The sequence below is a fragment of the Gallus gallus genome, chromosome 8 (assembly GCF_016699485.2).
Source record: "Gallus gallus isolate bGalGal1 chromosome 8, bGalGal1.mat.broiler.GRCg7b, whole genome shotgun sequence".
NCBI classification, from domain to species: Eukaryota; Metazoa; Chordata; class Aves; order Galliformes; family Phasianidae; genus Gallus; species Gallus gallus.
In genome coordinates this window covers 14245670-14273321 of record NC_052539.1, presented here as the reverse complement: position 1 = coordinate 14273321, position 27652 = coordinate 14245670, and the positions used below count along the sequence as shown (strand labels likewise).

General features: G+C 40.6%; 3 protein-coding genes across 34 annotated transcripts in view; 1 reads left to right on the top strand and 2 right to left on the bottom strand.

Annotated features, from left to right (window-relative positions):
• HFM1 (HFM1, ATP dependent DNA helicase homolog) overlaps positions 1-1996 on the bottom strand; it is a 39586-nt gene extending 37590 nt beyond the window's left edge. For 17 of the 20 annotated variants that reach the window (XR_005861961.2, XR_005861962.2, XR_005861959.2 and 14 more), the window contains exon 1: positions 1753-1996. Coding sequence is in view for 1 of the 20 variants with exons in the window: in XM_040705082.2 (XP_040561016.1) it covers positions 1882-1895 (14 nt within the window). In the remaining 19 variants the exon portion in view is untranslated. The remainder of the gene's footprint in view (positions 1-1752) is intronic. The other 3 variants (XM_040705078.2, XM_040705082.2, XM_040705092.2) reach the window with 1 other exon arrangement.
• CDC7 (cell division cycle 7) overlaps positions 1778-27652 on the top strand; it is a 39803-nt gene continuing 13928 nt past the window's right edge. For 2 of the 13 annotated variants that reach the window (XM_046944784.1, XM_040705141.2), the window contains exons 1-2: positions 24576-24622; positions 26830-26930. In XM_046944784.1, coding sequence (XP_046800740.1) covers positions 26837-26930 — 94 coding nt within the window. In that variant the 5' untranslated portion in view covers positions 24576-24622; positions 26830-26836. Of the gene's footprint in view, positions 22646-24575; positions 25451-25711; positions 25985-26829; positions 26931-27652 lie in introns of those variants that run through there. The other 11 variants (XM_422347.8, XM_040705138.2, XM_025153089.3 and 8 more) reach the window with 7 other exon arrangements.
• LOC112532897 (translation initiation factor IF-2-like) lies at positions 22192-25330 on the bottom strand. The gene is made up of 2 exons (XM_040705144.2): positions 24382-25330; positions 22192-22385 (listed from the first exon to the last, which is right to left on the bottom strand). The coding sequence occupies exons 1-2, from the start codon at positions 25328-25330 to the stop codon at positions 22192-22194; spliced, it is 1143 nt and encodes a 380-aa protein (XP_040561078.2).

Sequence of the window (27652 nt, the reverse complement as noted above, 5' to 3'; positions counted from 1 at the left end):
ATGAATGGCTCTATTATTTTAAGTGTATATATTAATTCACAAGTGAATCAGTTTTCTTTTTTTACCTACAAGCAAATTGCTTACTTGGATAATAGGACTATGGGCCCAATTTCTTAATGAGATTTGTTAGGAAACAATGGGATCACAGCTTATTTCTATTGTATCAGTTTTTAAAATACACATTAATAAAGTATTATTCTGTTAGCACCACCTCTAGGCATTAGACTATATTTACATGCTGCGTTGAAAAGTTCCATAGCTCTTTATTTTGCTTAAGGATGGACTAAGGAAGCAAAGGTCTCACTAGAAGAATACCACAGAAACGATCTTATGAGTCAAAAGCCTAGGTTCACTTATACTTAGTAAAATAGCTAAGCAACTCCAACAATTTAGAAATGTCAATTTAAGACAACTGATAATAACGTAACAAAGCAAACCTATCTTCTTTGCCTATAAAGACAAACTAAAGGTGATGATTTCTGTTGGTTCTTTTTTGCTCCAGCATCTCATTATAGTAACATGAAAAAAAAATCTTAGAACGCTTGGCACATAGAATTCAGGTTCACTTAATTACTGTGTACTGTCACTTGTGAATGTAAATTAAAAAGATATATTTTTCTTCCACAGAAGCTGCAAAACTTCAAATAGTCCATAAGAATCTTTCAAATTTAAAACAGAAAACATTTCACAATATGAGCATGAGCAGAATATTGAGTGTATAATCATAACAGTGATTACAGTGATTTAGATTCTAGGATTTCAAACACTAAACCTGTCAGTGCCCCCACTGCATTCCTTTTTGGTGCAAGTCTGCAACAATTCTGCAAACCTCTGTCATTCTCCAACACCAGGTTTTGCCATTTCTCCCAGCAGGAGTAGCAGCAGCATTAGAAATCATATTAATCTAATAAGACAGGCTAATTTTGCCATCATTCTATGGCATATGCAATGCCAGTAATCTAAAGCAGGAGTTGTCTCGTTGGGTATCAGAAAGGGCAGCAGAAAGCATCCATCAGTGCCACCAAGCTGCATTCAATCAGTGAAGGGCCACTGAAGAAATAGCCACCTGTCCACGAGCTCCAAGGAGCCACAAACACTGCTCACCAGTATAAAATGGTTTTCATGCATAAAGCACAGAATGTGCAATCCAGGATTGTGCAACACCATCTGAACATTTTTTCTTTATGCTTCCCCCCCCCCGAGTAGTCTTTGTTATTCGCAATATTTAAACTCCTAGGTGCTCCAGGCTCCCTCTCTACACAGCCTTCATTCCTTAACTGGCTCTGTTAATTCCAATTGCTTAGTGACTTAAAATGACACATGTCGAGGGGAAAACCCCAGCTCAGTGCTCCTTTACGCAGTGCTGTATTTGCCCACCTGCTCACTGCCTGTCCGTCAGGACATCCCCACAGGAACCCTGAGCCAAGAAACTGTGGAAATTGTCTCAGACTCTTACGTGCAAAAACAAAAAGCAAAAAAACAAGAAGGCCTCAGCACTTAATGCTGTTGGTTAGCACAGGGAAAACATACTTAAGATGGCCAAACAAAGATGTGTAAGAGCTTGCAGGAGCACCACCAAATATTGGTTCGCTTACAAAGGGACACGTGCCAACTCCTCTAAGCAAAGAACTTTTTTTGTATCTTCTTAAAGAAACAGATTCCTACAGACGTATGGGATTTCCTGTTTTGAAGCTGCTTTGCTCTTTATTTCCCTGCTAAACCCCAACCCTTGCCTCAGCCCGCTGCCTTCACCTCAGTGAATTCTCCAGGGGGCGCTAACGGAAGGTCCCCACTTCCAGGGCCGCCGACTCAAACAAACGCTCCTGCTCGCTCCCAGCTGAGGAAAGGTGCCCTTGGGCTGGTGACAGGGGTCATCCCCACCTGCCAGCGCTCATTCCTCTCTTCCACAAGCCCGAGGACTCCCTCTGCTCTACTCCCTCGACCGAGAAGAGGCGAAGCTGTGAGGGCGCCTCCCGTCACCCCCGCACAAAATGGCGGCGGCAGAGAGGGCGAAGCGGTGATGTAGCCGCACGCTCGCTTCCCCTCAGCCCGCTGCGATCAGAGCCCTGTGCCCAGATCTGAACTGCGGGTGCCAGATTTGAGGGCTTAACCAAACATGGATTTACCTGAGATTATCTTGTCGGGAAGCCCTTACTCTTTTTTACCCTGATACACATCAGTATAGGAGGCTGATTTCTGCATCGTGTGAGTGCATTATCAAAAGGGCTACTACAGGAGGGAGAAATGAATACACTGAAAATAACGTTCCTTAAAATATTTTCTAGTGAATTTCTGAAAAATTGTGTAGATATATTCTTGCTGCTGCATTAGAGCAGCAAAGGTGCCTCAAACAAATTATATGTGCTGAAGCAGTACCAAGTAAAGGATTTGTGAAATGCAGAAGTGGGTTGCTATTATTCTCCCACAGAAATGCTGCAGCTTACAGTTTGGGACCTGCATTAGAGAACAGCTTCTGAACAAGTACATTTAAAATAAACTGCAGAACTATCTCAGAAAGACTCAATTTTGAGCTCGTTCAAAGCCTCATGCCATTCAACAAACACTAGAGAGGCAGCGACAGTAAATATGTATTTCCTCATACATAAATAGATGAAAAGGAGACATAAAATTTTCTCAAATATTGATTGATTTTTAACATAAATAATTTTTAAGCAACTTTTTTGTTTTACTTTCTTGAAAATATTAATTTTTAACTTTCTGTTTCAGATTTGTAGACATTGTTTACGTATGTTCTCCAGTGCTGTGCAAGCCCTGGTCAATTAAAAGGGTGCAGGAAAGGTTATATTCATTTTTACAGTTCTTTGTATAGGAGTTTTGTTTTTTTTTTCCCCTTTATTGTTACTTCTAATTGCTGATTATTTGACTCACATCAAAACTCTTTAATATTACAGTGTGCCAAAACTGGCACCACGTTTAGATGCTTTCATCCACCTCTCATCTAATGACTGGGCAAAGAGCCAAGGGCAAGAAGCACTTCGTTCCTTCTTCCAACATGACAGGATTTTGGCCAGCACAGAGTAACAAAAGATTTTATGATAAACAGCTTAGAATACAAGCAGGATTGCTGATGAACACGTCTGAAATTAAATTCTGAAACCACCGATATTATTCACTAGTTTATATAAAAATGGGGACATTTTTGAGGACTACTCATTGTATTCTTACAATAAATTCTGAAACCAGAAAACATTTTTACTTCTTACTATTAGAGAATGCCTTCTTCAATTCTGGCCTCAGGCAAGTTTCCATCTTAGTTCACAACATCTGCTTTTAGCTGACCAGACTTTAAAAGTTTAAAGCGATAATACAAACAGTTCATTTTTTTAAGCTATTTTTTCTTCGATTCCCTTCCCTAGGTGACATCTCCCTCAACACACATACACAAATCACATAAAATATATAGCAAAGCAGTCTCTCAACAGCTCTGAGACAGTTTAATTTTTGATTTCCCTCAAGCCTAACATCTGATCTGCCATATGCTTTGAGTCTTTCCAGCTCATAGAGATATATACTAAGCCATAAACCTCCATATTCTGGAGCAATGAAACTGAAAAAAATCATGAACACCAGACATTGGTCAGTGATCCATATGACGATAACAGAGTAATCCTCATACTGACCACAAATTTGTTAGAAGCTTCAGTTTTCTCCAGAACTTAGAAATTGAACAGATCAAACAAATTAAATGCAGAAAAACAATGGGACCTAAGAAGAATGACAGTTGTCAGTATCCTATCTTAGTTTCCTTTGTCCAGCTTTATCCACAGCTTCAGAGATGTGACAGCATAAACACTGGTCTCTAAGAAGTACCTCTCCTCGTAACAAATCACTGTGAAAGCACAAACCAGGTTGCCCAGGTGAGGAAAATCAGGGGTGAATTTCTTCTGTTTTGTCCTGCTCACAAGCACTTACTTGGCCCTGCCGTTGCACCCTTGCAGAAACTTAAACACATAAGTAACTTGACTCATGAAAGCTAGAGTTACTCATGTGCATAAGTGTTTGCAAGATTGGGTCTTAAGAGAGCTAAATGCAGCTTCCCCTGGAAGTTGGCAGTGCTGCCCTGCATGTCAGCCAGAGGGGATCTCCCAGACTGATACACAGCGCTGCTCCCCTGGGTCCCAGCGAGCAGGCTGCTACTGCCTTGCCCCTAACATATGCTTTCCCAGGAAGCATAGGTCTTGAACTTTGATTTTTATGTGGCTAAAGTAAAATATATTTAGCATATGGTTTTTCACGATGAGTTGGGGAAAACATTTTTTTATTCCTATACTTCTTTACCTTCGTTCCCTGTTTTCACTTTCTTATCTATACATTTTTTCAGACATGAACTGCTCCTATGAAACCTGTCAAACAGAATAGCCACCAAGGACCGTTTTCATTATGTACAGTATTTGCATCTTACTTCTAATTAACAAAAGAACCACATTCCATATTTAGAACTCCACCCTGAACAAATCTCATCATGTACAAATGTCATTTTATGTCACTCAGTATTTAGAGAGTAGCAATTTTTGCACATAGACAGAAGAGATAATATTGAGAATAGATCTTACAGTTCACATAGCTGATAGTTTGTAGTTTTTGTATGTTTAATTTGTAGGCTCAGTTGATAACATGAGGTACCTACAGAGGAAATAAAATGAGATCACTGCTGCGGGAGCATTTGCTTCATGAGAGTGTACTTCCTAGGAGGCAAGTCATTGATGCTTCCCTTAACGTATATGGAATCTCCCATTGATAAAGTCTAGGTGGATTCAGATTTTTAATAAATAACAAATAAAGCTGAAAGTTGTATCCGCAACCCCTGTTTTGGAAAACAACTGCTATTTTCATCTCATCAGTTCCAGCAGTCTGCTTTTTTTCTTTTAAAGGAGAGGATAGAAATAAACATTTTTGAGACTAGAAAAATTTGTTGTAGTAAGAGCTTAATAGAAGAAAAAAGGTACAGCAAAACTCTTAATTAGCTTTTTTGCTCTAAATTGTTGTGGATCAATGATATATTGATCCATGTAACATCTGGATGCTGAATTCTCTGATGGTTTGTTCACTTTGACAAAATCCTTGTCAGCATCATTTCTTGTTTTGCACTGGAGACTATGGTACTCTATTGTGGGAAGAATGATTCAGAAGACCCTGAAAAGTAATACATCTATACATTTCTTCTTTTTCTCTAATGCATTATAAAACTTACAGATTTCTCCTTCTGGAATAATTTTATCATTTGTAAAAAAAGTGGAAGCACTTTTAACGAAAATTAACATCATGAATACTCTAAGTTCTACAGTAAGACCCCTGTTCCTGCACAAAACTTAAGTCATGTTTGATTTTTGCAGTGTGAACCTATTCATAATTTTATCAAACTGGTTCCCTGCAAAATAGTCTCTTTTGCTCATGTTTCGAAGTAGTGTGAACTGTTTATGAATTTTCAGCTTCGGTATAGCTTCAGTAATAAAAAGAAACAGAGCAGTCTCCAAAGATCAATCCAAATCACCAGATAAATAGGAATTTTGAAAATTGTGTCCAATTTGTTTATCTTTCAAATCTTTAGTTCTACACATATTCCCAAACACTACCTGCAGAACAGTTAACTGTGAGTTCTCATTATAACCAAAAGCTTGTTAACTTGCAGCTGCTAATTAAACTGGCAAAAAAACCCAACCCAAGCATTATGGAAAGATTAGGTCCACAAAGTCAGTCAGGATATGCAATTCATAGGGAAATAGGATTTTACCTTGGAAAAGTTGCTCATACAGACATTTTAACATCACTGAGATATTTGTCAACATTAAAGGGAAAGTTTTGAAAATATGAGCCTGATGTAAGATGAATTATTGTAACATTTTGTTTTTCACATGGCATTTTTATTCATCCGGAGAGTTTCTGTTTAATGAGATTTTTTTTAGTTTGATATATAATGGCTTCTGGAACAGACTAGAGGTAAGGAGACCTCCATTCTTGGTGTGACATCCTGGCCACTTAGCCATCTGTATGTCTGATTCTTTCTCTTGAAAAAGTTTATGTTTGTGATTCTGTGTCCATTTCATTTTCTCTAGAGGAAAAAAGAAAAAAACAAATAGCTACTGACCTCTTCAAGATACTCATCCACACTCCACTGCCTTCTGAAAATAAACACAAAGACTTCTAGAGAAGCTGATCCTACTCACCCCCTCCCTTCCTTGATCCCATTTCATTAGTAAACTTATTTTGATTAAGGTCCTGAAACATACAGACTGTGTTTAAAGAATCAACATGATGCATGTGTAAGGTGAACTGCATCGAGCCTGTATGTTTAACAGCTTGATGTAGTCAGGTCAAAGACACATATGTATTCTTGATAATTCTGATAGTTCTTACCGTCTTTCCTGAGATGACAGTCTGCTTACTCAGTTATTTCTAATAATCTTCTGTACTGTAGCTGTGCAGTGCATTTTAAGTTAGACAGCAATGATATGCCAATTAAGTTTCTGCAGAGTATGTCATCAGAACACACTACAGATCCTTAGCTTTTTCAAACTAGGCCCGTGTATACAGATTTTGTTTGATCTCTGTTCCATGTCAGCCTGGTTTTGAAACAAACTGTAACTAGAAGATAGTTCTTTATGATATGTTAGTTATCAAGAATGTAATCTATACTGATATAGTGGGAAGGAGTTCATGCATGAACTGTCACGATGCAGGCCTTTGAAAGGTGTGAGGAAACCATACTGCTGTAAATGCAAAAAGAGGTTGACATTCTGGTGCACACAAGAATGGTGTAAGTATCTAATATTAAAGCATCCATTATGTTGAATACATCGTAGCTATTGGTCTCACTGACTTTCTTCTACATATCTATTGCACAAGTCTTGAAATCACTTGAACAGGATATTTTTTCCAGTTTAACCAAATGTACATCTATTTAAATTTCAGTGATGTATATTTGGTTTGAAAAATCCTTTTGAAATAAGCGCAATTCAAGATTTGAAAACAGTGTCTTACATTCTGCTACGCAGTGAGCTGTACAGATAACTCAGCTTTAAGCTGCAGCACTTGAGGCCATTCCACCAGTTCTGACACGTTATCTTCTGAAAAAAAATAAGATTATATGAGAAGCAGCAGAATTAAAAGCCTGAAGACAATCACGTTTAAGAAATTGTCCATCACCAGATGGGTTTGTTCCAAGCAAAGTGCAGACTCCATATTGCAGGCCGTCAGGAACAGGTATTGCATCAAACTGAACATGTTCTGGGAAAGTTCCAACTGAGAAGTAAAGGCAGTGACTGAAGCTTAGGGATTTCTCACCATCACAGAAACCTTTGAGTTCAAATTCCCTCTGTACTTTGGCACAAAATGTTGAAGATGGTTTACACGCACTCAGCTTAGCCTCAAAGTAACACAACAGCTTCGGTGACAGTGGAGAGCCAGAGATATCAACACGTTGCAAAGAAAGAGAAGAACTTCTGTCAAACTACATTTATTGATAAAAATGGAAGAGGCAGCAAAGAACACTGTTGAAAAATGCAGTATGTCGACACAGTACCAAAAGAAACAGAGTTAGAAATGAAACACTTTTATAACAAGCTGACTACTGACAACGGTACAGAAAGTAGGTGACAGCATTTCAAAGTCAAGACATTCTACATACTTGTTGATGTGTTTACAACACAGATGAAAGAGCAGTTTCAAGATTTCACAGAGAAATGCAGGCTGACACATTGACATTGATAAAGTTTTAAAAACATCTTCTCGTATAAAACCATGAAGAAAACTTTGCAATTTGCATATTTAGTCCAGATATCACTAATCAGTCCTGACACTTCTTAATTCAAGCTATATAGATTTACTATTTATTTTTTTTTAAGATACAAAGAAGGGGACATATATTTAAATAAAGATGAAATGGTCAGTGGATTGAAGGCTGTAACTACAGAAGAATAGGGGATGTCATAACACTCCGTGCTGACAGCTTTGTGTGCCTTCTTCTGAAGGTGTTTTATGTGTTTTCTATTGGAAGAGTCTATTGAAAATTGAAAGCCTTAGCTTTCAATTCTGGGGAAGATTTGGGAACTTACAGAAATAAACAAGTTCCTACAAAGCAGAGTAGTTTTCTCCATTCCCATTTTTTTTCCAAACAATGTTGTTACTACAGCACTCACTGAAGAAATCTTCCTTTTGTGTGAAGCAACTTAAATATACGTCTCCCACTTTGAGTGAGAATTCTTCAGTACTCAGTTATTGGGTTTTGCGGTCCAGGTTTGCCTCATCTCTTTGTGGTAAAACGGTCCAAAATGGTATGGAATGATTAAGCCTTACGTAGAAAGAGTGTGTATGTGGAAACGACTGCATGGTTTAGGAAACTCACCTGAGGATTGGGAGACTCCTCCAGCCAAACCACAGCATTCCCCTAGGCTAGAAGAGAATACAGTCTTGTGCTCACTTGTCCAAATATTTAATTCATGCAAAGGAGCCCAACCAGATACTCACTGTAATTAAGCAAAGTAGGTCTAGTGACATCACTGACATGTGGTTCACGTTCTCAAGGAGAGACAAAGGGTCAAATAAATATCTAAAAGTGGAAAATTTGATCACATTCTAATAACTCCAAATTACAGGAGCAGATTCTATGTAGCCTTAAAAATTGTTTAATATGTTGTGAAATAAATGGAAAGTTAAGAATTTCTACCTTAACAAAATGCTTTTGAAAGTCATACTAACTTAGAAGAATTAGTAAGATCAGGTCAACCTAAACTGCTGTTGTAGCACTGCCAACCTACAAATAAAATGAAATCTATCATCTGTCAGTGTCACCTTGTTTTATCTTGTTTTTCTCTTGGCTTTTGCAGAGCTGGAGTTGTAAGACCAAGGAGGCCATGTTAATCTCCAACATGAGCTCCTGTGTGTAAAAACTCAGGAAATTTCACCAAGTCACCACCTTTTTAAAACAATTTTTCCTTTTCCTTCCACCAACTTGTTTTCTCCAAAGCATGACCTTTGGACTGTAGTCATGGTCTGAACATAGACCTTGGAAGTGGAGGGATTTGAGACAGAAACATTTCCTTAGGCAGTAGAAGTGGCAACAGCAGGAGTACCAGGGAGAACAAAGCATTAGGATAAATCTCCTCTAAAAAAAATAAAATAAAAATAAATACATCACAGTGCTAAGCTATTCCTCCCAGCTACTACATACACACAGGGAAGAATCTTAATCACCAGCACATAAGGCATAGAATATAGATCTTCAGGAATTTCACCTAAGAGTGAAATTATATAAACCTACCTTAGTCATTAGAAATAATAGTCATTACAAAAAATAATTGTGTGTGAGAAAGAAATGCACTGAAATGTTAAGGCATAAGGCTGGTGCTGATAAAATTTTAAAGCACTTATTTATGGTGTTGCCTATCAGCAAACTGCATCTGACAGCTCTGCTGCTCACATCTAGCTACTGCTTTCAGGAATGCCATAGGAAAGCAAAGAGAAACAAGGCAATTATTGTAATGAAGGCAAGATCAATCAGTAATAATACAACAATAACAACTGTGCAATAGAACAGTGGACATCAGATCAGTGGAGGAGATTTACTCAACAAAAGAACGAGAAAAAAGGGAGATGGTAGGGAAGGGCTCTGAGAGTGGCTGAGAGACTCCTGGAGGGAGCACCCAGACCAAGAGGACAGGTAAGTAAAAGCTAGTGAAATACTAAGATCAGCAAAACGATGACTCACATTAAAACAGTGGAACAGAGGAATAAGAAGTGTGTTTCTGCCTAGAGTTGGTCAGAAAACAGAGTTTTCATCCAGGTAAAATTCAGATACCTCAGACTGTTTTGCTTTTAAAATACTTCAGTTATTTCAAGACTTCCCATCAAAACCTTGGGCAAAGAAGCTGAACATTCTGATTACAGTGAAATTTCAACAGAGCACAGCTTCGCTTCAAAAGCATTTCAGGGATTTCTAATTCATTCGTAACTGTCTTGTAGAAAAAAAAAGAAGGTATTCAAATGAGATTTTGAAGGTATAGAACTCCTTTATTGATTTCAGTTACATTTTTGCAACATCTACAATTTTCCTAGTTTAAGTTTTATAGTGGAAACCCTGGCAGTTGTTTGCTGCCATCGTAAAAGCAAGCCATCTTTTTACCATCATGATTTCTACAGCTAGAGAGTATGCAGCATCTACCTGAAGCCACAGGTAGTTGAAATTTGCATGAAATGGTATTTTTATATCATGTTTTGACATTATAGAAAAAACTGTTGGCTGCATGTCTGAAAAGGATTAGAAAAGCACCATGCCCCTATTAAACCAGGGACTGGGGCTTGCTACTTACCCAATTTCTGTTGAGTATTTGTGACATTTCAAATAACTGCAGTTTTAAACATCAAAACTCACATGAAATATCTACAGAAATACTGGAGAATAGAGCAAAAAAACTGATACTAAACACAAAAGGACATACTGCATTTCATTACTATGATTGCTGTTTTAAAGCAAGCTTTTAGGTTAATAATCTACCAGATCTTAGAAAAAGAGACAATACTTCTGTCACACACATCCAATTTCTCTGGCTTAAAACGAACTCCTTTCAAAGAAGTTAACAGTTAATACTGCTAAGGGATTTTTACCCTGTTGCAAAGCTGTCTAGTTCTAAAACACTGGCTGGAAATAGGACTTCAAGGCAGTGGAGGGAAGCATAAGCTGAGTTCAGGAGCTTTCTGTGATTCTGAATCCATTGAATCATTAGTACTTCTGAAACTCAAGAAAACTGGGTATTGTATAAAATAGCTGGAGGGAGCAGCTTCAGAACATTAAAATACAGTCCACAGGCAATCTTCTAAAAGAACTCCTCTTTCCATAGTTCTGTCCTCCTTTTTAATATTTTAAGCTAGATGCCTTAAGTGATATATGTATTACTTTCCTTTCAGTATGAAATCCCTATCTTTGATGGGCTGCTTTGGTCTCGGGGCCCCAGTGCTGCTGTCTGCTGGGGGCTCCACGAGCTTCTCAGCCTGCTGGGATTCAGCACACCTCAGCCAGGCCTGCTGGAGTGGCGTACGGCACAGCTTCCTTTGTATGTATTTCTTTGTTCCTCTGTGTAGGGCTATGAAACAGTTTTCTTAGGAGCTGCAACCCTTTGTTCTTGCATGGGTAGCTCTTCAGAACTGGAAGCATGGTAGACAAATGGAAAACAACAAGTATACTGTTGTTACTTTTCGTTAATGAGTGAACTGAGGGTTTAATGCTACTTCTGTTATGGAGATTTAAACAAGCAGTAAATACAGCATTGTCTATAATACTAAAGTAATGTGCAATAAATGTGTAAGGAGTAGCAGAAGCCCAGAGTTTTGGGGAAAGGAGTTTTTTTTTTTATTTCTTAAATTCCAGAGGTTAGAAGCAAAGTTCCCTGGGGGTTGGAGCTTTAAAAATAATATAAGTGCTGGAAGTATAAAAGATGCAGTAAAAAAGGGTTTCAAGGCAAGTCTGTTTTTCTGCTCATTCGTTCTGGGAGCAGATTTTATTCTTTGCTCCTTTTTGCACCACTGATGCCAAAACATGGAAAACAGGAATACTGACAATGTGAAAAAGCAAAACAAAACCCAACACGTAAATGAGGATCAATAGGTGGAACGTGCCTAGAATTCATAGACTTTAAAAATGCATAAAATAATACACTAGTCAAGCAAGAGTCTGCAGTATCTTGTTTTCCCCAAATGATGCTTAATTTAAAGAGTTTAATTTTCCTAAAGCAGAACACAGACTTGAAACAGAGAAATGTTTGCACATGGAAGGTGCACAGAAGAAACCTGCAGTATCTGAAGGACCACAATAGTAACAACAGTGGAAAAGTGAAATTACAATTGCCTAGAAACAGTGTAAGACAATGAAAACGTAGCTCTGTGCACTGATTAAAGAAAAAAAAAAAAAGGCAAGAAAGCTTGCATGCGCATTGTTAGATCATATTGAAAGTGACATTGTGCTAAAAGGATTCAGCCAAAGAAGTTGCACCAGTGTAAGCTAGGGCAGAATCGGGTCCTATCACATATATTATACATGCGCTGCTTGTTCTCTTCTTTTGTTCTGTTCTATTCTGACCTAATAGCTGTCTCCCTTGTCTGCGATGCCAACTTCATCCTTGACCCCAACTAGCTTCCTTTTCCCGTGTACTACTACTTTCATTGCTTTGTCCATCTGTTTTTCTACCATAGTTCCATCCTCATTTTAATCTCCCATTAAGAAATCTATTGAAGGTATCATCAGATCTATCTGCATTCCTAATGCGAGATGTTTATATTTTGACTTCATTGTTTCCCAGTATAAGTACACAGTAGAAACTCTGAAATAAATCAATTGAAGGCAAATTTTAATGTAAAAATGACTTTTTTTTTTTTTTTTTTTTTATCCTCAGCTATCTCCACAGGCTCTTCACTGATTTCAGGATCTATTCAAAGTTTTACCTTGTTTTCCTCCAAGGATTTTCTCCAGACTCCCCTTTAGATAAAAGGTTTGACTTTCCACCTTTCCTTAGGAAGAAACTCTCATCAGAGCCCTGTGGACACCAAACACTATCAAGTAAGGCTGTGTTACATACACAGTATGTACTGCTTTGCATTGCATATATACAAATACAGATAAAGTCAGAAGAGAATAAGTTCCCACTGGCCAGTACCAGCAAAAGCACCCTGGGATAAACAAACCACTCACAACACAGAGTATCCTTAACTGTGTCTGAGGGGTAGATTTTAGGTAAAAGCAAAAGGAAATTGGGTTTTCAAATGCGAGAGGGACTGTTTAGGACACAAAGCCTGTGGCTACAAGAAGACTGAACATAGTAGGGATTGTGATGGAATAACCTCTCAGCCTTTCTTCTGGCATGAAAGACAGCGTTCATAGGGAAGCGGAGCATTGCAGTTGCCTTATTTCTTTGCCTTACTCATAAGACAGCCTGCTAAGTTGTGGGCTTCCACAACAGCCTCAAGATCCTTGTAACTAGGACAAACATGAAGACTCCTCAGCTTTCCCCAGCAACTACCAAATTAACACCATAATCTTCTAGTGATTTTTCCCTGATTAGCGCTATTCTCCATTCTGTCATTTGTTAGTTTTACTGACATTGTTTAAGAAATTGCTCCAAGCTGCTTTTGCTGTCTAAAAAAAAAATTTTAAATCCTCCCATCAAAAAATTTTGATCCTTCCATGTAATCCTACTCATTTCCAATTTCTTATGAAACCTTGTAGGATAATACCTATTTCTGAATGATTCCTTTTATTTTGCTAAAAATTCAATTTAGCAGAGTGACAGTAAGAACAGGTGATCAGTATGACAGCAAGCAACACCTGAGGAATACACAGAAGAAGTGACAGTTTATTACCAAATTTGTACAAAACCAGTGACATCTCAACACCTTGCTTGCGTGGAGCATGTGTGGCTAGCCACATAGCTGACAATTCTCATGTACAACATATGATCAGCCCCCATTTCCTCACTCATTTTTCTTTCAGGAACACTAGTAGGAAGACCATTTTTTGGTAGACAAAAGAATGGAAGTATTCATTTTTGTGGTTTAACCTGGCAGGTAGTTACACACCATGCAGCCATGGGATGGATGAGAGTATGGAAAAGGGGAAAAAGGAAAGAGGAGGAGAACTCATCAGCTGAGATAAAGGCACTTATACGATAAATATTAAAACAACACAACCAATCATTACAAAAAAAAAGAAACAAAAACAAACCAATGACACACAAACAGGAAAAAAACCAACACAAAAACAAATGAGTAAGTAATGTGTTAGCAATTGATGCACAAGGCAATTGTTGACCTCCAGCCAAGCCATGCCAAGCCAGGCCCCAAGCAGCAGTGGCGGCAGCCACTCCAGTCATTGCCAATGCCATATGTATGGACTCATACTACTCTTCAGTACTCGTACTACTACTTCAGTAGTCTGAGGCCATCTGATCTGTTTGTGCCAGGGCAGTGAGCTTGCTGGCAGGGCAGCATCAGAAGCAGAGAAGCCCTTGACTAGGTACAAGCGCCGCTCAGCAACAACTAACACACTGGTGTTACCAACATTATTGTCATCTGAAAACCAAAACACAGCACCATGCCAGCTACTAGGAAGAAAACTGACTCTATCCCTGCTGAAACCAGAATGCTCATGAATTCATTCCAGTTATCTTACCATTCGATATTTTGGAAATGTCTGTTGGATAACAATATTTCACCTCCCAGAGGTAAGTGCTTGGGCTTTGCTTCCTTCTCAAACAGCGACATTATTTTTGATCCATTTAACTCATCACCTCCATGTTTTGTAGCTATATTAGGAAGCAGTTGCATAACGAGCTCACACGTTTCTGTAGCTATGCCATATGGTCCTGTGGTTTGCAGACTGAAGAACAAAAATAAAAATTGAAATGCAATCATCCAAATTCTGCCCACAAAGCAGAACACGTGCAAGCCAAACACTATCTGGAAAACGGCTACACCAAATTGCAGTATTAAAATATTTCCTCACAGAGGACATGACGGAAAACCACAAAGTCCTAAAATGGGATTCTGACTTGAGGAAATGTAGGAGGACACTTGAAAAACAAACAAACAAAAAACCCACTAATGTACTACATACTGCCCCTCAAAAACATAACAGAAAGCAAACAACCAGTTACAGGCAAGGCGACATGACAACAATAAGGTTTTCCAGATGAGTTTCTGCTGCTTAGAGAAGCATTAAAGACTTACAGCATTTGAGGGTTCAAAAAGCTTGTTTTTAAATGACTGTCCCACCGGATACAGTCATCTTTGCTGCTTTGTACTTTCCCTGATGTTCCTGGAGAGCACTTGTCTGCCACTTCATCTGATAGAGACTTACCACACGGAGAAATAGAAAGAGCTGTTTCACATGCTCCAGCTCCCAAGTGCATGTGCACTGTGTACTTGTAGCGAGTGTACTCTTAGAAGAGTGGCAAAGGACAGCTCTGCATGGTACTGAACTGAGGTGTGCACCTAATTGCTGGTCACCGTGAAGAAGCCTGACACCCTGAGCCGATGGTGGAAGCGTTCAGCTGCCTGTCGGAAATCCCAAGCCTTCCCTCACCTTGCAAGTTTCTCCACTGAAATAATAACAGAGCTGAAAGAATCCGAGGATTTGGACTTACTTATTTTCTAACCATAGGCTGCCTATTTTGACATTTCTATATGTTTGGGATGGCAACAAGGAGGTGGGCAGAAGAAACCAAACAGGATTCTCACACCATTGTATTGCTGGCCATGTACTGGAGGCTGAAAAAAGGATTTCTGCAGCATTCTAACACAAAGCTATGGCTGTCTCACAAGACAGAAGCTGCAATAAACTTCAATGTTTTCCTGTGCCAGCCTGGAGAAGTTACCACTTTTTCACGTAATTAGCAAAGTCAGTTCTTGCACCTTTCCATATAAAAAGAAAACCAATTTCGTTGCTGTGATTACTTGTAGCTGAGAGTACAAGAAAGAAGAAAAATATCAGACAATTTTCTTGAAAAATAAATGAATCAGTCAAGTTGCTGAAAACTACTCACAAGAGAATTCATCCTTGAAATTTAATATAGAATAAGCTCGGCTGTGCACCAGTGCACACTTTAAATAATGCTTTTCCAAGACATGTTATCCTCTCCCTTTAATGAAAGAAAAAAAAAAAAAAACAGAAAAGAAAAGAAAAAAAAGGAACAATAGGCTACATATCTACATATCTAAGTTCAACAGCTGTCACCTCCGCAGCCATGCACTGCGGTAGTACGGGAGACTTAAAGGTATGACTACAATGGTATGAGTACTTAAAGGTATGAATATAATGAGTATGAACACATTGCAAGAAATTAACTGCTTTTCGCAGATTTTAGTATTGTTACCCCAAGGAGAAAACAAAGTAGTGACAGAAGAATGCTGTAAGTATATGACAATCTGCACTGATAGCTGTTCTGATTTACTGCTGCACTGGGAGATCTTACAATCATGTTATTTAGTTGCCTCGACCAGGGCTTCAGGTTCCCAATGTAAATTTCTATATTTGCCTTTTGGCAAAAGGAGCTGGGAATGTGAATCGTGAACACATACAACTACACACAGATGCCAGGCTGGAAACACAGATGCCAAGAGCTACCTATAAAGAGTGCTTTCACAGAGAGCCTCTTGTATACATTACCTGTACAAGAGAAGTACCGGAGAAGCAGGATGGTGGTCACTGGATTTCTTCCTCAAGAAAATTCAACAATCATTACCTCTGTGTCAGGGCACACAGAAAGGCAGCAGCTCCACTGGTGGCAGTAAGGAGGGATGCTGGGGTCGGGCAGGGCAGGACCCATTCCAGCACCACAGCTGGGAGCAGGGCAGAGAGAGTCCTGGGAAGCCAAGGCAGCCCTGGCACCCATCTGGCACCTCCCTGGGGTTGCAACAGCCCAAGGTTGGGGCAGGATGCCAGGACCCAAGTCCTGTCCAGCTTAGAGCAGTAGCTCAAGTGGAGTACTGGGCAGCGAGCTGGGACTAATCATGGCCCATCAGTGCCTTCTGGACCCTAGCAAGTCTGAATATCTTCAGCCACTTCAAAATAGCTTTGGAATGAGGGAAAAAAAAAAATTAATAATAAAAGTCATCCTAACGATGTCCCTGGCTTTCCTCCCTTTGGAGAGCTAGGAGTAGAAATCCCATCAATCTCAGTAGTGCAAATCAGCACCTATCCCCCACAAGGAGAGGAAAAAAAAAAAAAAAAAAAAAGGAACTGTCTCTAAGTTTTTGGATCAGTAGCTTACCCCTCACACTCCAGCCTACAAAATGATTTAATGTGCAGAAGAACACTCACACTGCAACATTCCGCATTTACACTTTCAGTGGATGAAATGTAACCAAATACTGTAGGTACATTTTCTGAGTTTGCCTGAACTTTTGCTTCCAACCTTATCAGAATACTGCCATAGTCTACAGCTCTACTTTCTAGATGATTTACAAGGTTGTTCTTTTTCCCCTCAATTTTCAGCCACACATGATCAAACCCACCAAAATTAGCATGCACTTCAAGATTCCTTTTTCCTTTCCTTTTTTTGCAAATAAAGCTTCTTAAGAATTAGAATTTGTGCCTGTTTTCAAAGAGAATTTTTTTGTCTTATCAAATGTTTGTAGACCTCAAAAGTTACTCTTTTGGCTACAAAGCTGTCACAGACAACCCAGCAAAACAGATGTTTATACTTACTTACACTACTCTGTGGTCTGATTCCGCTTATTGTAAGTAATACCATGAACAGGCAGCAAATACGTATTGTTGAAAGAATAATGGCATTCTTCTGCCTTAATACTTCAGCTAGCATTCAACACGGAGAGGGATAAAGAATCTCCAGGAAAAAAAAAGTTAAGCATAGCATCTTCAAAATAAAAACAAACTCCAGAAATGAAAGCTATCAAACTACAATTATTCATTCTTCAAAAAATAACAAAGTGAGTACTTTAGATTTAGCACTTTCAGAACTTATTCAATGTTATCAAAACAGCATTAAAGCCTGCGGTTGGACTGGATGATCCTGTGGGTCTTTTCCAACCTTAGCATTTCTATGTGTAACGCAATGGGAAGTGCAGCAACGACAGCAGAGCAGCAAGGTCCTAGGCTTCAACATGTGAGGACTTGCTCAAATGCAACAGCTGTAGTCACAGAAACAAAGGAAAGAAGCTACTTACCTTTAGAAGGCTTCAAGTATGCAGAGATCTCCAGTGACATACCCTTACTTCCACTGCCAACCCTTAAATGAGGGCTGGGAAGGAAAGGATCCTGGCTCTACCCCTTCTGGTCACTCAGGGGTATTGCTTGCACCCGAGCTCCCCTGGGTTGGCGCTGCCTTCCCCCACCAGGTGTTCAGTCACTGCTTCAGGCTGTGACTCAGCATTTCTGCTACAACAGGCTAGCATAAAAAGTCTTTTTTTGAACTTCTTAAAAAGATCATGTGTAGAATGGATCAGAATTGATGTATGATTACGTTTTGCTCTGACTAGCATTAGGTATCCCCATCACAGCTGTGTGTAGGTAAACGTTTTCAGAACATCTATTGTCTCACTGACTCTGTCAGCCAATACAGTATCCTTCAGAGTAGCTGCAAGTCATTACTAAGGAACGCTCACTGCTGCTTTTCTAAACACACATGCCTACCTAGCACACACAATTCAGTGCCTTCAGGAAGGTTACATATACTTAAAGTTAACTGCACAGTGAAGTGCTTGGTTGGATGAAGTTCAATGCAGCTCACAAATCCTTATTTCAAATGCAAAATAAATTATTTTCATATACATGTCTGTTTTTTTACAGGTTAACTTTTCAGTCTTGATATTTTTGAGATGTTGAGAGGCTTCCACAAGATGTGCTCCATGGTTTTGTTTCCACAGAAACACAAAATTCAATGCGTATCTAATATCACAATGACAAAATCCAGTTTTTCCCACAAAGCATGTTCAGCTCTTGACACAGACTTAGGCAGCTTAGATTTACTGGACTACTTCTAATTTGCAGTAGTTTTGCTACAGCATATTTCAGACGTACAGGAAAGGAGACTAAAATTCTGCTTGGATTACAGCATATAGTGATAAAATGAAACAAAACTCTAAGGGCTGAACTATAATACTCAGCAGGTATTTCCCTTCTGGAGTTTTTCCCTTAAATTTTCATTGGTTTAGGTCATATATAGGCATTCAGGTACTACTGTATAATAGAATTGGACAGCTCATATCTGCATTGTTCTCTGTATCTCATACTTCAAAACTCCAAGGAGAATTCAGTGTCAGTATTTCAAAAAGTGCCTATTTAAAATGCAGTATAAATACCTAGCCCTGACAAAGCAATTTACACAAATTTCACTTGGCCTCTTTAGCCTGATTTTGCTGAAGAAAACACCTGAGTTCCTAACGTCCCCCTGGTGTACACTTGAAGAGGCTGATATCTTGACTAAGTAGAGCATCAGGTCATCTCTGCTCTACATAAATCTATCAGGAGGCTGCAAACCTGGCTGTCCCATAGCCTTGTTTCAGTGGCAGGGCTCAGCCCCACAGGCAGCCTAGCCCCATTCACAGCTCTGGTGGATTTGAGTTCACCTTTGGAGTATTCTGACCATGATCTGTACCTGAAGGGAAAATTAAATGCTGATGGTTTAAAGACCAGACAGCTTCAGGCTCTGCACTGTAATATATATGCAGCTATGCTAGGTCTGCACACCAGCACCTCTGCACAGAAGAGAATGTTTTCACCACATTAGTCTTTCTTAGGCATATTTTCATTACTCAAAATTATTTCAGTATGTATGGTAACACAAAGGTATTAAATTGCTTTGTTCCTTTCATACGCAGTTCTTGGAACACAGTGATGGGGACTGGGTTTAGTCCATTTCCCAGAAAGTGCCTCTACCAAGAAGAAACGCACCAAGAAAAGTGTATTTCATCTGTATAACCCAATGTTTCAATTACAATCATATAATATCTAATTATGTTCTCCATAAATCTTTATATTTTGTTATGAAGCTCATAATAACGAAATCTGATAAATAGATTCTCTCCCGGCCACTACCAATTGAGTAGAAAAAATACTTATTTATGAAGTTTTATTAATAAAATGTGAATAATTCAAACAGCTTCTTCAGTGAAGAAACAGCAGTAGAGTATACTCTTATTTGCATATAAATGAAATGATGCTTTAGTGTCAGAGTGAAGAATTAAATAATATGAATTCTTACAGTGCAATCCTGACAGCCTCATAAATATCATGGTCATAAGTTGCAGTTTCCTAAAATCTCATTTTATCTTTTATTACAAAAATATGACCAAAGGGCCAAGTCCTTCTCATTTTACATGTGTGAGTATTCCCAATGACAACATAATTATGCAGTAAGTGAGGTTACCAGATTCAGCTTTATGTCAGATAAAGGAGCAAAAGCACAGTGTTATTGACGTATCTATTAGGAGAACAGAATCTCTCGTTTAACTATTAAAAAAGCAGCACCTTATGTGCTGGTGAAATGTAGAAAACAACAATGACAACTGTAACCCTACTTGCAAACAGATGTTTCACGGAACGATAATATATAATACAGGGAAAAGAAAAGCACTCAGTTTAATATTCATAAGATGCCAGTTTTCCCCTTAGCCACATAGGTACCATTTTGGCCAGGCACTGTATTCCTGTTAAGCTGTAAGCAGTCACAGAAGTTGCAGCACATACAAGAACATTCAAATTACTTTAAATGGATAGCTGCTGTCAAAGAGAGCTTTAATTTTGTCTAAAAGTTGAAAAAGTCTCTGAAGCATCACTCCAGACCAGCTACATTGCTTTGCTTTTGGCTGTAGTCTCAGTCATTTGCTGAGGCAAGGCTGTTGAGCTGACCTTGTAACAGACTGCAGTAGCAGAGCATGGAAGGATGAGATCTGGGTAGAGAGAGCTCAGCTGGACAAAGTGCATTCTTCTAAGTGGCAAATAAAGGTAATGGCTGGAGACTCTCCTTGAAGTGCTCTGAGAGATATTGAGTAATGTGGGACAAAAAGTGGGTGCAGTCATCTCCCCTTTACCTACAATTTTTCTTTCCCATCCCACAGCACAGTGCTGAGCAAGTGGGACAAGGCAGTCAAAGATGGAAAAGGCATACAAAGAAAGGAAAGACAGATGTGGGGCGGTAGTAAGAAAGAATTATTTATTGAGTTCGTGGAGAGCTTGTAAATACAGACATTTATTTATTAAATATAGAAAAGATAAAGACATCAAATGCCAAGAAATCCGCCACAGCCCTTACCTGTTTCTTTTCAAGAACTAATTATTGCTAGCGGTACTGAACTGAGTACCACGCTATTTGAACTTGCTTGATTCCAGCTACCAGGCATTACTCCCCCCTACACCACTTCTTAGTAGATTTAAAGGGCCCTAACATTCAATATTTCTTTCTGTGCGTGTATGTATACACTATTGTAAACTCAACTTTCAATCTTTTTGGTAGTTAGGATTTTTAGTTCTTCAATTACATAGTATTTTCTCTGACAGGTCTTTCTTGTACTCATTTCATTTTTCTGGTATCCATCTTGCAGAGCCATGTACATTATGCTTGAATAACCTTCACAATTTGTATATACATGTAAAAAATGCCACCATTAACATCTGCACTCTGTCAGGTTTGCATGGATCCTTTTTGCTACATCACACTGGGAACTTGTGTTCAGTTACTTGCCAGTTGACTTACTGACCCTCTTCAAACTTTTCCATTGTATAGGATAACCTGTGATTATTTATTCTTAGGTATATGTCTTTTACCAACCTTATTAAAACATACTTTATTCGAATGGGACCTAGTTTATGAAAGGTCAAGAATTCCTCTGCATCTTTGCCCGGGGTAATTTTTATGTCTATTTTTAACTCTCTCTAAATAGACTGTAGAAGCTGCTATATTCTAGTATATTTTCTGACACCACAATATTTCTTGACATTTTAGATAGTTCTAACTGATCAGAAAATACTTGCATAGACAGTCATTGCCACATCCAAGTGCATTATTCTAGGGCTCCCTAGCATCACAAAATACTCATTTGCATGTGAGAGCAAAGCCGGCAATCTCAGCTTTCATGTAAAATGGTTAAGGTATGGAAATGGAAAATGAAAAACAGAAAGAAAAAAATGTAGTCCCATGGTTTTCAAATCAATCTCTTCATGTTAGTGCAAGACTCATGAGTCCTGAATGATTGAATTTGACAGTATTCCTAAAGGGCACAATAGCATGAAGAGATTTGTCTCAACCTGGTGCTAAAGAGAGAAAATTCTGCCATAGAATCATGTTGCTTGACAATAAGAGGAATTAAGCTAGGAAATATGACATTTAGGCTAATGAAGATTGAATAACACATTCAACAGCCTATATTAACATTAAAACGTACATACTGGTGCACATATATGTTGCCAGGGCAGTACTTGTACCTGTACTTGTAATATACTAGTAGTATACTAAGTAGTTTCTAGTTTCTCACTCTGAGTTTCTAATTTATGAGTAAATACTTTTGACACAAGTGGGATGTAAAGATCTCCTATCTCTGTCTGTGCTGGAAACATTAATCAGTTACCTTTTTGGGATCTTCTCTTCGAGACTGAAGAACAGTACAAGAACAAGGAGACTTATGCTAGCTTATCTGACCTAAGAAGAGGTTAATAGCTGGCATCAACACAGACTATTTTAGATCTGTCAACAACAAAAAAATTGATTCACCTGCAGATTCTGGCAGCAGTGGATGCAGTCTCACAGCAAGGTTTTGATCCTTTCTTGGAGAGCTCCCAGAGGTTGGCTTTGGCAATTGCTTGTCAGCCTTAAGCAACGTTCTTCTCGGGCCTGGGTTGTCATTTGGCTTCATCTTACAGATCCAACCTAGAGATAAAGCCACAAAGAGGAGACAGTTCAGCAGTTTGACTTGTAGAGCATTAGACATGCTGCTTTGTTTGTCATATTTGGCTGATGCAATTTCTTCTCTTTTGTTCTGAGAAGTTTTGCCTTAGTACATTGTTAGAACTGGAAATTCAGTGTTGAATGAGAAGATAGAGGCTTCTCTGCCCCAACAGCAAAGAAGGAAAGGGATTTCTGCTTTCCCAAGCCAGCGCAGAAGGAGTGTTTCTCATGCCTTAGCAAAGGTACAGAAGTTATGCTTTTACGTATTTTACATTCATTCTGAATAATAAGAAAATTAGAGATACTTAAGCAAGGATTAAGGAAATGGAGTGGAAACAGTATACATAACCTATTATTCTTTTGTTAAGATGTACATGAAGAAAGACTTTGATGAAGGGGTGAATGTTGGGAAGATATTTTTATGAGAGTCACAGCCAGCTTGAACTTCTCCCTTAGGCAGATGAGAAACTAGAACGTAAAAAGCATTTTTAGAGAGATAAATGAAGGTGAGCATCAAGGCTGGCATTTCTGGCAGACTAAGTAGAGTAGGACAATAAAAAAAGGAGTCAATATTACATTATACTGCAAGTGCAGTTATGCTTGTGAGAACAAATACATGTAAATTTGACATAATGGAGAAGCAGAAACAATGGGAAGACAGCACAAGGGAGCACAATGTATTTACATCAATAGGAAAGGAGGAAATGGAGAGGAACAAGTGATCAAGGTAGATAAATGATGAGGGTCTAACGAAAAGGATTTTAGATGCTGGATGGAAGAAAATAGAGATATCACAGGGAAAGAAACCACAGCTATGTAGAATCTATTCTGGAAGATAAAATAAAAGGTATTTTTCACTGCCCATGAATGCAAGCTAAGTGGTAGGGAGAAAAATAGTATCAATATTGCTAACAGAGAATGGAAGCTCCAGAGAAGGAGTGATGGTTCAGCTCATAGATTCTCACAGCACAAAAGCAGACAGGGCAAGAGGCAGGCTGCAATTCTGACCTGGCCACGAGGCAGCAGAGCTGAACACACAGCTCATATGTAATCACCAACTACTTTGCAAATATTAAATTGAAAATTATGGCACTGCAGTGCAATGGAGCGTTCAGCAGTGACTGCAGGTATTAAGACCGGCCCAGCAGGTTAACTGAAAATGGCAGTGCCTGTTGCTAGCAGCAGGACTATCCTGCTCGTATGAACACTTAGGCAATACTTCTGACTTCTAGAAGATTACATGGATAAAGCAGAGAGCAGAATTTGTCTGTCATTATTTCGTCATTATCCATTATCCCTCATTTAATTCATGTTTGCTATAATCTGCTCTTAAACACCCTCACCCTTAACCCAAATTGTTAAACCTTACTGTATTTAACTGCGCGAAATCTCTGAGCAAAAGCTGCTGCACTGCTTTGTCAACAGCTCTGAACAGAAAGGGCCAATTAGAACCGTTGGGGAAAAACAAACCTGCCCCACAAAAGCAGCTTAGCAACGTGTTTGGGCACCCCCTTCCGAAACCCGTAAGAGGACACCGCGCAGCTCAGCAGAAGCGGCAGAACGCGTTTCTGCTTGGGAGTGCTCTGCTGACTGCGGCGCACTACGAGGCAGCAGCCGAACGGCAGCTGGGAACTTCGGCAGCTTCGGGGTTTCTCGTTCTTCATCGAGGGATGAAGGTATTTGTGTTCAAATGCAGAAGAGCCGGTCTCTAACAAAAACGGTGCTTACATTTATTAAAAACAAAAACAAAAACCCACACAAACAACAACGTACACGGAGCAGCTTCACGGACTCCCGAAGAACTGAGCTGAATTGATGGCAGATCTGAAGAGAACCACATCTTACCCCGGGCTGGCAATTATTTCGCAATAACCCCACACAGACAGAACAAGGTTTACACGGGCTGTTATCCCGCGCAGACGCTCTGCGTCCCATACGGGCGCCTCAGCGGGCACGGGCTCCCCCCGCCGCCACACACCTCTCTCCCCGCGCTGACAGACGTGGGTGCGACCCCGCGGCCGCAGGACGGCAGGAAGCAGAGCCACAAGCGCGCAGCCCGCCATCGCCGCCGCTCGGGGCGGGCCTCCCCCGCCGTCGTCCAATAGCAGCGCTCCTCCCTGCGGCCCGCCGTCCCATTGGCCGCGGCCGCGGCTTCCGCCGAGGGCCGGGATTGGTCGCGGAGGGGCGGTCGGCAAAAGGCGGCAGCGGGCAAAACTCCGGTGTGTCGCGGCGGCCGCGTGAGTGAGTCCCGCGCGTGTCCCCGAGCCTCCCTCGCGCCCCCACCCCCCGATGCACCGCGGCCGGTCCCGCGCAGCCTTTCGTTGGGCATCGGCGCGGCTCGCTCGTCTTCTGCCTCCTCTGCGGTCCCTTGGCGCTTCCCCTGCAGCCCGTCCCCGGGGAGGCCCCGCTCTGCGCCGGGCCGGGCCGATGCCCTCGTGGGATCCCGTCAGGGCAGGGCGGGCTGCGGGACGCGGGCCGGGCGGCCCCGCTTTTCCGGGCCCGGCCCGGGAGCACCCCGCGGGGTCCGGCCCCGTTTCCCGCACGGCGCATGCCTCGAAGCTCCCGCCCGCCGCTATTGATGCCCTGGGCGGCGATGCGAGTGCCCGCGGCGCGGCGCGTCTGACCGGGAGCCTCGCTGCGAGGGCTGCGCGTAACGCTAACCCGCTGTGACACGTTCCAGATGCTTGCCCTTTGTCTGCGCGTACCGGCGTTATCTGGCTCGAGTCCCGCGTGTGCGGCTCCTCGTGCGCTGTTGGCACGCAGCCACGCGCACGGTGCTGCTCGAGTCGCGTTGCTGCCGGTGGCTCTGTGGCAGTTGGCGATGCTGCAGCCGAGGACAGCCGCTGAGCGCTCGGGACCTGACTCGAAGGGCCCTGCAGCTGTGTGAGCCGTACGGGCCGCACCGCCTGCACCTCGCTTATTTCCATGCCGTGGAGAACTTTTTTTCCGTGATGGGAGCTGGGACAACTGTGGGTGAATGGAGCCGAAACTTTGCATCATCTCCATCTTCCTCTTTTTTCTCTCAGATGATCCCTTTTGAATGATTCGTAACGTAAAAACCAGATGCCTGATTTGATCAGACTCCATTAGGTTCCATTTTATAGCCACGAGGCCCACTTCCAAGTCTGTAAACTGTTCTAAGATACATTCAGGTATTCCAGGCATTCAGCTCTGCAGCCATCGGCTACTGTTTAACACAGAGTAATGGAAGGGGACCCTGAGTTACGGAGGCCCCTCCACCCTGCCCATGTTCCCGAGGTCCTACAGGCTGAGCAACTTTGCTTACAGCCTTCTGAACACGCTGGCTTTGCGCTGACAGGTGCTGGAGCTGGGGCTCCATTTCAGCATTCTGCCTGCAGTGAGCTCTGCCATGTGCTGATGGGCTCTCCTTGCTCTGCTAATGAGGCCGTGCATTGCAGGTTCGGAACAGGCTCGTCTGCCTGCTCAGCACTAGCAGGGCAGTGCCTGCCCGTGAAAGGCTGCAGGGTGTCACCTCACTCCATGAGTCTGCAAGTTGCGCTCCTCACAGAAAGAGGCTGTTGCCTGTCCCCATTCTGCTGCGTGAGAATGACAGAATAAAGGTAGCCAGGATTCTCTGGGGGCAAAGCGTATTTTAGCTCACCAAAATAGATGAATCCTTTCATCTGAAGTTTTTCAGGATACGTGCCCCCCTTGTAGAAAAGTTCAGGCAGAACTTTGTGGGCTCGGCAAAGGTATGAGCAAGGAAGATCCTCGAGCAGAAGCAATGAGAGCACTGTGAGAGGCGGTGCTGCTGAGCTCCCTTGTCACTGTTTGTCCTTCCTTGGTGCTCTGCGTCTCTTTTCTTCATGAAATAGGATTATCTTTTTTTTAATTGAATGTTAGTACAGTCATCTACACCTTTTCTTACAAGATTCGGGAAGAAGAGTTTCAAAATGAATATGCTCTATTACTTCTTCGATGAGAGATTAGAACAAATAACGACACTTTTGGGTTATGTTCTCTGGAAGAGGGAGAAATCTCACATATTGAGAAGATTTTCTCTTATACGTGTTCAGGTTTTCTGTCTTTGTAGGGGTGCTGCAGTGTCCAATGCAGGTAATTCCATGTGGACTGGGTCCTCACTTTTCAAAGCAAACTTAAGGAAAAAGAGCTTTATCACAAATGAGCAAACCAGATAAAAGAAAATCGTTTGTCTCTAAGCTTATCCTGCTTTCTTCCTTCTCTTCCCCCTTCTTACCTTTTACTTGAGATCTAGTGGGTTTACTGGTTTGATTTTCCTCTGGGATGGTAGGTGCCTTGCGACTTTAGGCAGCGCAGAGGAACTCCTCACATTCTACATCTCATTTTGGAAACTGAGTGCAAGGCAATGAAGAGTATTAGCAGATATGTTTGCTCCCTCAAGTGTCCAGAATTGGTTTTCAAGGTCTTGGATTTTTTTCTTTAGTTTTGTGATGGAGACAGAGTCCAAGTCTCACTGTGATGAACAGCACCCTCACCAGGCTGAAGACACAAGCAGAAAGCACATGCAGAGCAGCAAGCTTTCAGGTACGTGCTAAAACGGACTGCTAACAATACGTTTTGGTGTTGATGTGCTTCTTCATCACTTCAGGAAGTTTTAACATCAATTATCATATTGTGTAAATAGTTAATGAAATGAGAACATTTGAAATCGCTATTGACATCAAGCTTATTCCTGCTTTCCATGTGGCTACGAAAGTTCATCAGCAGTAGTTTGTCACAATTCCTTTATCCTATTTATTTATTACATAATATATTATTTTAAGGAACAATAGAATTCCGAATGGGACTTCCTGAGAATAAAATTTTCTTACCTGAATGTCTCAACAATAATGTTTTGCCTTTTAACATATAATCACTAGCCGTAGCCTTAAATATCTGTAGATGTCGGTGTGCACAAACACACTGTTCTTGCTCATGCAAGAGAGGCTAGACTACAGACATGTACTCTGATAGTGGTTTTGTTGCTGTTTTTATTTTGTCTGTTTATGACTTAAATCTGGGTGTTCTGTACACAGGCACCATCCTTGCTCAGTAATTGCTGGTGGTCAGATGGTTTATATATAATGGCTACTGATTTTCCTAGAAATAGTCCTCTGTCATTTTGCTGCACATCCGTGTCCAGAATTAGAGCAATGCTGAAGAACGTTTAATGCCTCACTTTGCAAATGCTTTTCATTCTGGGAAGTTACTTTAAAAATTGCTTTAAAATGCTTTAAAATTTTAAAGATTCTGTGAGATTTTAAATT